Genomic DNA, 11,467 nt, shown 5'->3' with positions numbered 1-11,467 from the left:
GTAACTGGCGGTGGCCAAGGGAAGGAAATCAGGGTCATAAATATTTGAGGAAAGGGCCAGCCATCCAGGCGCATATATACATACATGCATCATACACACCTGTGCTTTCAGATGTGCCCATACAACCCGACGTGCCAACAATCGGCATGGAATACCCTGCCCATTCGTAGTGACGCATTTAACACATGCACAGATGAGCAGCCCAAGTGTGCCTCTGCAGGAGTCTCATTTTGAAGCAGAGAGTGCACTCCAAAAAAAGAAGAAAAAAAAAAAAGAAGATATAAGCGTGCTGCCTGTAGCACCTTTTTTAAGTGATAAAACCATTTGTTTTCACATTTTTAGGTTTTACTTTTTTAGGTCTCCCAATTTTGCGTTTCACTACATTGCGTTTTGCTCCTATGCATGTTCTCCCTGCGCTTTGCTATGCTGTGCTGTGCTCTTTCTTTTTCGTGTTGTTTTTTTTTTTTTTTCTTAAATTAATGACTTCCAAACTTATGAAGTATGTGTATGCTCCTTTTTAATCATGGCGTTCTCTCATGTGTGCCATTTTTAAGACAAACGCACCCCCGTTTGAAGATTGGCTCAGGTTTAAGACGTCTCCTTGGAGAGGAGGAAGGCACAAGTGAGGGAGCTCTCAAGCGGGGAACCTCCTTTGCCGCCGTCCCCGGCTTTGGTTCTCCCCCTCTGTAGAAGCACACTCTTTTAATAGCAACAAAGTTTACACTTTTGGGCAGCTGGACACACCTTTTGGAGGTTAACCCGCCGTAGGGCATATTCCCCGTGGAGTCATTTTCGCGAGGGAAGCGGAATGACCACTCGGCTAAAAAGAGGCATGCCCGTATAAGCGCGCCTTTTCCCCCCACGTGGGTACGTATGAAAAAATGTGCATATAAAAATATGTCAACAGAGGGACAAATAAAAGGAGGCGTTTTCTTTACACCGATTGAAGCGCCGTTTCATTCTCTCCGCTTCTGCTTCTGCTTCTTCTTTTTGAAGCCGCCTTTGTCAGTCTCGTCCCCCTTGCCGCTTGCACTCACGTAATTGATCAGCTCTTTAACTGTGTGTAGGCCCAAATTGGAGTTCGCCTTACTGTCCACAGTTTTTTTCGTCATAACGTGAGGGGTACCATCAGGGTCGTCGTCACAATCCGCGCGAGCCTGCTGCTCAGCCCCTCCGTTGATGAAGCTGAAGATACGCTCGTAATTCTCCAGCTGGCCAATTTCCTCCACGTAATTCTCAAAGGTTTGCATCTTCTCTATCGGAATGGAATACTCGTTATGGTAACTATACAGCGTATTTAAAATGGATGACTGGATTTTGTGGTTGCCTTCATTAAACCTTCTCATGTGCTCATATTCATTGTAGAAGCTGTTAATGTGCTCGTTGAAGGGGGCAATTGGGTTGTTGTTTCCTTGGGAGGGGTCTTCCTCTTTTTTTATCTCATCGGTTTGGTTGGTATATAGTTCGAGGTCGAATTGTCTGTTTGGATTTATCTGCTTGGGGGGATCCCCTACTGTGCAGATTTCCACATTTTGCGCGTCCCCCATCTCCGGATCCGCGCTCGAATCGAGCTCTTGGATCATGTTACACCCCGGTTCGGAAGCAGCATCGGCAGCGGCATCGGCATCGGCAGCGGCATCGGCATCGTCAGCAGCATCGTCATCTTCATCCGCCGCACCATCGGCGGCATCACCGTGCAGTGCAACCGCCCCCTCGTCGACCCTCCCTAATACCTCACAGTCAGCGATGTCGTCATAGCTTCCACTGAAGTAGCTCGAGATGTTAAAGTCTATGTTATTTTCTATCACTTGGTCCAGTTCCGCGTTATCCTTTTTCGTATTTCCCACCTCTCTGTTTTCAAAAAGGTCGCTATTTCGTAGTCCTTCTTTAGCTTCGTCGCTCAGTGCATTAACATCGATGGCGCTGCGTCGGTGCCGTCCACCGGGTTCTTCTCCGAGCATATGTACTGCAGAGTCCAAATGTTCGCTAGTTGTGTATGCTGCATTACCATTTGGTTGGTACTCAAATGGGTCATCTTCTTCCCCTTTGCGCGTTTCCTCATTTGCCAAGCATTTTATTTCTTCCGTTTGGTCAGCGAAATGGGTGCTCCCGCCGGGATCTACGTCTCCATATTCTTCCACTTCCGCCACTTCTCCCACTTCGCCCTCTTCTCCATCTTCTTCCACCCCCTCGCATTGTTCTGTTCCGCCCGATTTGGAAATGGTGCTCTCTTCGTCGTCTCCACGCTGGGGAGCCTTTTTTGCTTCACCTAGGTGGGCATTCAAGTGGGCATCTTCAATTGCGTCGTCCCACTCAACCCCGCCATTCCTACAACGCACATCTTGCACATAACGTTTGTCATCTTCTCTCCCCTCTCCTGCGTGCCAGTCCGTTTTCCCAATTTCTCCACGCGAAGGGGGCACATTTTTCTGGATCGCCTCTTCATCCCCGGAATTTTCTTCCATTTCGAGTGGGTTACGTAGCTCTTCCGTGTGGGCACCCCCTTTTCCGTGTGAACTCGGTTCCAAAAATTGCTGTTCCTTCCACGTGTCTCTTTTTTCTATTCCTTCCTCCCCCTGGTCACTTTCTCCCCTTCTAGACACACTGCTACACTGTTCACTGCCAAATTCGTCCTTTTCACCCAGAAACGGGGGAGGGGTGATCCCCGCCTGAATCTCCCTCATAAGCGACTTAGAGAATTCATCACCTTCGTTGGTGAATTTGTGTGCAAGTTCTCCTTGGTCTAGGATGATGCTTTGGTAAATTTCGTTAATGTTCAAATCGCATAAATGGTCTATGTCGAAATGTTTGTCGTGTTGGGTGTGCTCCGTTTTTTGCGGGTGGTTGATCGGGTCCCCGTCGGGGCGTCGAGTTGTTCTTTCGTCCGCCGCGTTTGCATTTGCATTTGAGTATTCGTTTGAGTGTGCGTTTAAGCGTGTGTTTTCCTTTACGTTAACCTCTTCGCTTATCTGTTTGCTTGCCTCTTCGCTTACCCGTTTGCTTGCCTCTTCGCTTACCCGTTTGCTTGCCTCTTCGCTTACCTGTTTGCTCACCCTTTTGCTTATCTCTCCTCTTACGTTCCTGTCTGAAAGCGTCATCCAGGCGTGTTCCTTGGAAAAAAAAAAAAAAAAAAAAAAAATTACACAAAATGGTGAGTCGCCAGCTAGCGAAAATGAGCAGGTCAAAAGCCCCACATTTTTTTTTTTTTTTCTTAAAATGTCCCCTCTGTTAGCCCTCTCACTTGCAACTTCAGAACGCGCCTTTCCTTGTTGTCAATTTCTTCCTTCTTGAGCAGCAAATTTTTAAACACCTTATAAATGCACTGGTAGTATTCCTGCTCGTACAAAAATATATCTGCAAAGTAGCTGTTGTACAGTTCCTTCGTTTTTTCGAGGTGTTCCATTTCGATTTTTTCTTTCTCTTTGGCTAGTTCGCTGTACAGGTGCTCTTTTTCTTTCTACAAAGGGGGGCATAACATCGCGAGAGGGAAAGCATACATATGCAAAATGGCATCACCTATGTAGGTAGTGTCACCTTTTTTTTTATTCACTAGCTAGCTCTGCTCGCTTCAGCGATTGCACTCCCCGTGCAAGCTAAATCGGGTGCAGTTCCCTTCCGTACATTGAGAAAGTATCTGTCCATGTAGATCTCTTTCCTCTTTTTCTCGATCGACGCTTTGAGTTCCTGCGGGTGGGTAGAATTGTATGCGAGCCACGTTTTTGGGTGCTCATCTTTTTGAATAATTTGTCACTTTCTTTATAAGCTTTTCCTCTGGAAATGCAATCATTTTTACATTTTTTTCTCCCCCCACCTCCCTTCTCATTCCTTACCCTCTTAAGCTGCTTCACCTTTTGAAGCTTCTTTTTATATTTTTCTATCAGGTAGGAGCATTTTATCTGAAGGGCCTCGTCCGAACAGAACTCCAAAGACATTTTCTCCCGTCTTAATTGAGCACAGTTGGGTAATTTGGCTAAATCCTATTCTTGTGGGGGGTTCTCCTCCCCCCGGTTTGCATTTCCCTTTTGGGGTGACTAACGGGTGTCCTTTCAACTCTGCGTGGGGATGCTATACAGCTAGTTTGCGTGGAACTGGAAGGAGCACTGGTGAGGCACACCCATGTGATCATGCGTCAGCATGTAGACGTTTTTTTTACCAGTACGTGGATCATGCGCGGGGGCAGTGGTATCCCCCCTGGGTATGCATAAACGTGTATATGTGAAGGGGTTCGTCAAAAGGGCGACTTTCGCTGCTGAGCGCTTCACCGCTTCACCACTTCGCTGCTTTTCCCTGGGGGGCCTTAAAAGCGCACTTCCATCCGCAGCACGCGCAAAAAGTAGACGCACGTAGGGGCGCAGGGACAGTCTCCCCCCTATTAGCATACTTCCATAGAGAAAGCGCGCGAAACCCTTAAGTGGCAACTCTCGCTGCACTGAGCACAATATTTTAGAGGCACAATTTTGCGCAGCGTAATTTTTTCGCTTCGTAAACTCAAGTTGGAGGTCACCCAATTGGGTGTTTAAAAATGGCGGTAGGGTTGAGAAAAAAAAAAAAAAAAAAAAAAAAATAGACACTTGTAAAGCGGTACAAAAATGGGATAACATTTGACGAATATTTAACTGTTCATTTTCCTTTTTTTTTTTTTTTCGTTTCTCCATCTGCATAGATGTACACTGAGAGTGGAAGTAAACGTAACTTAAAATTTTCTATTTTTCCATTTTCTGGTGGGCTAACTTCAAAAAAATTGCGAACGTGAGGAAGGGGCTAATACCTCTTGGGGACCTTCTCCAAGAAGTTGCTGATGAAGTTATCCGCGAAGGCATCATTCGTTATGGTAATTTTGTTAAGTTCGTAGAGTTCTTTAAAAAAGTTGTACCTACTCATCTTGAGCTCGTAGCTGTTGTTTCCAAAGCTGCTCTGGAGAGTCCTAATGAGCCACTGTTCCTGTATAATAAAATCTGCAATGCTGTAGGGGACCATTACCTTGAGCACTTGATACGTATTTATCAGAACCTCTTCGTCATCAATTTCTTTCAATATTGTGATAACCTTTTGGAAGAGCACATCGTGAATGAGTTGTTTGTTCCATTCGGCACCCATGCATTCCGCTGGTAAAATTTTTACCCAAATGTTTATTGCGTGCTTTAAAACATTCGTGTGAGAGTGTGTGCTTATGTTATTAATTACGGTAAGGTGTGCATTGGGGTTCAGACTTACAAGAGCTTGACTAGACTCCTTGAGTGAAAAAAAATAGCCAAAGGATTTGATGCCAACAATTAGCTTTTCCACGTTGGAGTTACTGCCGCCGTGGGTGGAATCGTTCGTCAAATAGCAAATGATCGTCTTCATGAGAATATTATCATGTGTGTTGATTATAAAATGAAGAAGAGGCGAACTTATTTTGGCGTAGCAAATGAGCGAGTTGAGAATACTCAGGGGGAGGACTTCGTCGTCGGCATTGTGGAGATCCTTCAAGACGGTGTGCAGAAAATAGCAGTTTTGCACCGTGCTGTCACTATAGTACTCGTTTTGCACAAATTTGGAGAAAATTTCCAGCACATTTATTTTCAACAGTAAATCTTCCTTCTGGTATATCATATGTAAATATTTGTATACATTAATTTTTATCATTTTGCAAATTTGACTTAACTGTACATTGTGCTTTTTCATTTCTTCCTCTACTAAGTTTTTTCCTACAAAGGAGATGTCATCATAGGTGCATTCCCCTTCTTCGTACTCGCTATCGTAGGTGAAGTTTTCCAAATTGATGGCGACATCATCTGTGTTGGTCGTGGCGGGCGATACATCCCCACCCGTGTGTGTTTCTTCCTTTTCCCCCTGGTCAGACGTACCGCCGTCTTGTTCGTCACTCTCCTGAGTCGTATTTTTTTTTTTCTTCTTCGTTCGAAAAATGTCGCAAATTTGTTGGCTGTTTACATTTGCACACTCTGAAATGAGATCAAGCAATCGCAGACGTTGCACATTGTCCGAATGTTCCAATGACTTTTTAAGTTTTTTTAAAAAATACAAATCGAAAATTTCACTCACGTGTTTATTTTCTTTCACCAAAAGTTGTACCAGTTCGTTGGAGCGATTGAATGAGCAGAGAGATTTACTGAAGATGCAGATTTTAATCATTTTTAAGTGGATATCTTGCAAACTTTCTCCATCTTCCATCATATATTTTTTTAAATTTTTCAAAGTGAATATTTGTATATATATATTTTGCTTATACAACGCTCTTAACAACAGACTGGTCATTTTTTCGTTGGAAAATATAATTTTCCTTCCCAAACTTAAGCTGAAAATGTTCCTAATAATGTACGCAATGATGATTAACGTAATTTCATATATCTGGGATTTTTCACACTGCATATCCAAAATTTTATACTCATCATCATTTATTTTTTCGATTACTAAATTTTTCACTACGTCATTTATTATGTCCATTTCGCCTGACTTGTTCATATCATTTGGAACATAAAATGCTTTTAAAAAATTATCCAAATATTCGAATGTTTGTTCGATTTTTTCTTCATACAATTCTTCACTTACAGTTGGGTCATAGTAATTGATCATATCTTCGTCCGAATCTTCTTTCCTTACTTTATATTTCTTGTCCCCCCCGCTGGGCGGTAACTCCTCCAGTTCGTCTTCACTCTTCAGGTATTCACTCCCCACCTCTTCATTGTCAAATTTGTCATCCTCCGTCAGCAAATTGGAATAGTAGTTGTATGAGTACAGCAGGTCTTCTACGTTTATTTCCTTTTGCAGTGAAAGCAGCAGCTCGTTGGTGAATGTCTTTTTGTAGTAGCCCTTGATGGCGTTCACCTCTACGATGGGTTTCTGTGCCTCCTTCATTTTGTGTCTCGGTGGGGGAGGGGGGCGGATCACCGGCGATGGTGATGTGTGGCAGGTGTTCGCCCTTTGGAAGTTTAGACGTGTGTCCGCTTCACCGCTTACCCGAGCGAAGCGGGCGCTATCAAAAAAGGTGTGTGCCGCGCCTCCCCAGTTACGCCGATTCGGGTCGGAACTGTTTGCCTCCCTTTTGCCCAATCGGGAATAGTTGAACGGGCGGACGAACAGAGTAAAGCGCCGATGCGGTGAAAGCGTGCCAGAAGTTTGCCAAAATGCACAATTATACTCTTATGCCGCACGGGTGTGTACGTAATAAAATAATGATCAAATCTGGGAGGGGGCGAATTGGTGGCGCAGTTTTCTTAGCAGTGGGTTATCGTTTCATCCTTTGTTTATTTTCATGTTACATATTTATTAGAAGATACTTAAAAAGAAAAGAAAAAGGGGGGGGACAAACATACTCATTCGAGAGTGTATACATCGCAGCACACGTGGTAAAACACTCGTATGTGTGATTGTAATTTTTGTGTTCGTCCCTTTTTCCGGTTCGAAAAAAAAAAAAAAAAAAAAAAAAAACGTGGATGCCCATTACACGCGCTAACTGTGAAGGTGTGATCGCCCCCTTTGGAGCTAATAGCACATGGCTGTTCCCCTTGCGACTGAGTTGCGCTAGCGTGTATGCGCATACACGGATGTGTATGTTCACGTTTGCCCCCCCGCGCACGTGATCCGCATGCTCGCGTTGCTCTTTCGGGGGCGTGGCGAAAATTCGAAAAGTTAAAAGTGAGAAGTAAGAAATTGAAGTGAAAAATGAGAAGTAAGAAATTGAAGTGAAAAATGAGAAGTAAGAAATTGAAGTGAAAAATGAGAAGCACCAAATGGAGGTGAAAAATGAGAAGTACCAAATGGAGGAGGAAAATTGAAAATGAAGGCTATTTTTTTTTTTCCTCTTTTCACAAATTGCAATCTTTTTTGCGAACGGAGAGTCCAGTTCGACGCTGAACAATGAGCCTCTCCTAATTTTTCCAAAATGGTAGCCATTTTTAAAATACGTTGACCACACATTTTTACTTACACGGTGGTAATACGCGCTAAACGGAAAAAGGGTCGCGGCGCGTGTGACTGAAGCCAAAGTCTGGCACCACTGCCTGGGGGCACATATGCCTTTGTTTACGTTGGTACAGTATGCGCGTAAGAATAATTTGGCATCCTCTCCACTTCCAGGCCAAGCCCCATTCAACGTAAGAGTATCATCACCATGTGGGGGCCATCCTTCCGATGGAGAAATTTTGCTTGGCATGCGAAGGGTTAAAATGTTTCGCGTGGCCTTTTTTAACGTGTTCCAGGGGGAAGACCAACATGAGCGAGCTGGGCATGTGCAACTTTGGCAAGTTCGTAGCCACTTCGTGCTTGGCGCATTTGCACATTTATAAGTTCACCGTTCATTATTCGCAGCTTACCCTTTTGTGCCCCCTTTGCCTCAAAGGGAAACGTCTGACCAGCGTGTAAAAAGGGAGGAAGCAACGGTGGAGAAACGATTTCCCCCCCCATCGGCCTTCCAAACTTTTATATGGCCTTTCCCACATCATGCCTTCTTCATAAAAAAACGAAGGCGCGTTGAGAGGTACCTCCACTACGCACCAAATTCGCGGTTGTTTTGGCGTTAAAAAATGTGCCATTTTGGAAGGCTTCAAATCGGCTGCTGAATTTTTAAAAAATTTAACAAAATGGAGAGAGAACCAAAAAAAAAAAAAAAAAAAAAAAAAAAAGAAGAAAACTCTTAAAACATGCCTCTGCAAAAATTCCCCTAATAAAATGTGCATTTATAAGCGACAACCCATGTGCGACAAAAATGCGAACAGTTCTACTTTGAAATTTAATTTAATTCGATGCGTCAAGTGTACCGCAAAGGGGAAGAAAAAAAAAAAAAAAAAAAAAAAAATGCGTTACTCTGGCAACACAATGTAACGGTTAACATGAAGAGGCCAATTATCCATCCGCATTAGCTGATCATTTGATGCCTCTCCAAATTTGCCTCTTTTTCTGCGTTATTTTAATTTTCGTTATCCTTGCAGGTTGCCACTTGTTTGAAAAAGGCAAAAGGGGGCAACTCCGCAAAGTTGCGCGGACGTACAGGAGCGGCTGTGTTTACATCTCAGCATGGAAAAAAAAAAATATATACACGTCGTACAAACATGTGTACAATCAGTTGTATACAACCCTGCATAGGCACAAAGGCGTAATTACATACCACATACCTCTATGTATACGCACGTGTACCTGCTATGCAATTCTATGCTATGCCATGCTGTGGCTAATTTTTCGAGTCGCACGAAAAACAACTGTAACGGTAAAGTTTGACAAAGCCAGAAGAAAAAAAAAAAAAAAAAAAAATATATATTATAAATATATATAGAGAGAGAGCGCGCTGTGAACTCCGCAAAACTGACTTTTAAAATATTCACCTTATGGGTGTTATAAAAACGGTGGAGTTTCGTTTTACATATTTTTCCCACTAACGGGAGGCAATTTCGTTTTCTTGGAGTTGTTCAAGTGAGTCAGTGAATCAGTCAGTCGTCAGTCAGTCAGTCGAGTCAGCCTTTAACTAACGGCAAAAAAAAAAAAAAAAGAGAGAGGTGTTCGTTCGCTCCTTGCCCTTTTTTGTGGAGCAAAAGGACTCGCGCTAATCGCATGACACGCGCGGCGCGTTGTACGAAAAACCATGACACAAAATTTGTAACTTAAAATTTGCAGCGTAATTTTCGCAACGTAATTTTGGCAGCGCAAATTTGGCAGAGCAATTTTCGCAACGCAACTTTCGCAACATAATTTTCTAGTTTAAAACGCGTAATTACATTATACGCCCTCGCAATATATATAATATATACACGTTTGTGCCACATTCGTGTACGTACGATGGATCCATTCGTTCATGCATACGTATAGAAGGAGCCATATGCATGTGCACGAAGAAAAATGCTCATGCAGATATTGAACTCGTTTTTTCAGTGACGAATTATTATTTTGAAATTTTAAAACTTCTTAAGGTATGCAAAAAAAAAAAAAAAAAAATTGCCCATACAAAAAGTAAAAAAAAAAAAAACGCTTTAACAATTTATACATGTAAAAATATACAAAGTAAATGCTTACATAAGCGTATAATTTTGTTATTAAATAAATGTATACTTTCCATGTACGTATTGTAAGAAATATGTATAAAAGTCATTTGCGAACAAATTAACGAAAATTCAAAATTGAATCCCCTTCCAGCTGAAGCAAAGCACGAACATATATTAAAAATATATATATATATATATATATTTTTTTTTTTTTTTGGCACAGAAAAGTTTAACGTAAGTTCAAGTCAAATAAAACGAAATTTAAATGTATAAAAAAGTAGAGGGAAGAAAAAAAAAGGTACACGTTGGAGTATCATCATTGCTTTACTGTACCTTTATTCTCGAACCCTGACGCGTAGTAAACGTTTTTTTTTTTTTTGCGTTGCATTGGGTATGTATACAATATACCTGTACGTAACATACGTATGCATGTACATGGTGTGATCTGTTGCTACCGGCGCACGTGTATGTACCCACTCAACTGCGTACGATGCGTAATTGAGCACACGAAGCGGCTTCGTTTCGTCGTTATTGCTTCCCACAATAAGAGTTTAAATTATATAGTAAACCTGCCACTGCACACAGAGGTATTATCACCTTTGCGTAGACCCTCCGCGCGGCGTAAGCAGCTGTCCCGATTGCACACTTATTTGTGTTACACGTGTACATTTGTACATACGGATTGTTTATTTTTTCGAAAGCTGACCTGTGTGCGTCTTAATTTGAAAAGGGGTTCGCCCACATATTTAATCCACACAGTTTGCATCCCCGCGACCGCGTCAGCATATAGAGCGTATTTTCTGTCCGAACAGAGAAGCCCCTTTTGCGCACAGCAGTGAATGTTCCGTGTGCGAAGAAGGTTTAGCGCTACGTGAGAGGAAACAAATCAATCGCAGCGAACGGAGTAATCGCCCCAAACGAGCAACCGCGCCAAACAAATTAATTACGCCAATTGAGCAACCCCACCAAACGCGCCAGCGGCATGGTTAAACCCCACGACAACACGAACGTACATCCCTGTAAAGAAAAGTCAATGAAGACTTCGAGCTGTGAAAGTAAATTGGGTTATACAAAATACATTAATTATGCGAATGATAATAACGTAAAACAAGAGAAGCATAAGAATCCCTTTAGGCACTCGACAGATGACACATCCAGTGCAGCCACCTCTACATTCTACTGGTAAACCGCACCAAGGGAGAAACATACATGCACAGAGTAGCGGACACAGTACAGCCATCTGTATAAATTGCAAAACACGTGTAGAAGTTTAAAAGAAAAGCGTCTGTTTTGCGGCCATTTTGCGAATGTCACATGTTGGAATTTTACCTTGTTAACATCTTTAGTAACGCATTTTAAAGCTTTCGCTTATACTTTAGAAGCATTTAAATTTTTTGGTGACTCGTTTTTGCACACCTGTTAGTAGAAAAACCTACATGAACAGTGCAAGTACTTTTTTTTTTTTTGTGTTTGCCCTTCTTCCCCCCCTCTCC

The 11,467-nt window shown here is 42.6% G+C and overlaps 2 protein-coding genes across 2 annotated transcripts, besides 15 other annotated features; both read right to left on the bottom strand.

The window, feature by feature from the left end:
* Positions 1–956: 956 nt before the first annotated feature.
* Positions 957–4,435, bottom strand: PVX_084380 (hypothetical protein, conserved; the record flags this gene model as incomplete). The annotated part of the gene is made up of 4 exons (XM_001616493.1): positions 3,831–4,435; positions 3,622–3,684; positions 3,242–3,457; positions 957–3,110 (listed from the first exon to the last, which is right to left on the bottom strand). The coding sequence occupies exons 1-4, from the start codon at positions 3,930–3,932 to the stop codon at positions 957–959; spliced, it is 2,535 nt and encodes an 844-aa protein (XP_001616543.1). The 5' UTR covers positions 3,933–4,435.
* Positions 1,706–1,796: a microsatellite.
* Positions 3,066–3,167: a microsatellite.
* Positions 3,220–3,243: a microsatellite.
* Positions 4,436–4,643: 208 nt separating the features above from the next.
* Positions 4,644–4,668: a microsatellite.
* Positions 4,669–4,761: 93 nt separating this feature from the next.
* On the bottom strand, positions 4,762–6,858 carry PVX_084375 (hypothetical protein, conserved; the record flags this gene model as incomplete). The annotated part of the gene is made up of 1 exon (XM_001616492.1): positions 4,762–6,858. The coding sequence occupies one exon, from the start codon at positions 6,856–6,858 to the stop codon at positions 4,762–4,764; it is 2,097 nt and encodes a 698-aa protein (XP_001616542.1).
* A 651-nt stretch (positions 6,859–7,509) lies between these two features.
* Positions 7,510–7,535: a microsatellite.
* A 1,165-nt stretch (positions 7,536–8,700) lies between these two features.
* Positions 8,701–8,736: a microsatellite.
* A 137-nt stretch (positions 8,737–8,873) lies between these two features.
* Positions 8,874–8,901: a microsatellite.
* Positions 8,902–9,240: 339 nt separating this feature from the next.
* Positions 9,241–9,272: a microsatellite.
* Positions 9,273–9,329: 57 nt separating this feature from the next.
* Positions 9,330–9,353: a microsatellite.
* Positions 9,354–9,511: 158 nt separating this feature from the next.
* Positions 9,512–9,557: a microsatellite.
* A 322-nt stretch (positions 9,558–9,879) lies between these two features.
* Positions 9,880–9,973: a microsatellite.
* A 39-nt stretch (positions 9,974–10,012) lies between these two features.
* Positions 10,013–10,062: a microsatellite.
* A 196-nt stretch (positions 10,063–10,258) lies between these two features.
* Positions 10,259–10,280: a microsatellite.
* Positions 10,281–10,556: 276 nt separating this feature from the next.
* Positions 10,557–10,590: a microsatellite.
* Positions 10,591–11,366: 776 nt separating this feature from the next.
* Positions 11,367–11,386: a microsatellite.
* Between the last annotated feature and the right edge of the window lie 81 nt (positions 11,387–11,467).

This window comes from Plasmodium vivax, chromosome 13, assembly GCF_000002415.2.
Source record: "Plasmodium vivax chromosome 13, whole genome shotgun sequence".
Lineage (NCBI taxonomy): Eukaryota > Apicomplexa > Aconoidasida > Haemosporida > Plasmodiidae > Plasmodium > Plasmodium vivax.
Note: the sequence above shows the minus strand (reverse complement) of the source record. Positions and strands in the feature narration are given on the sequence as shown.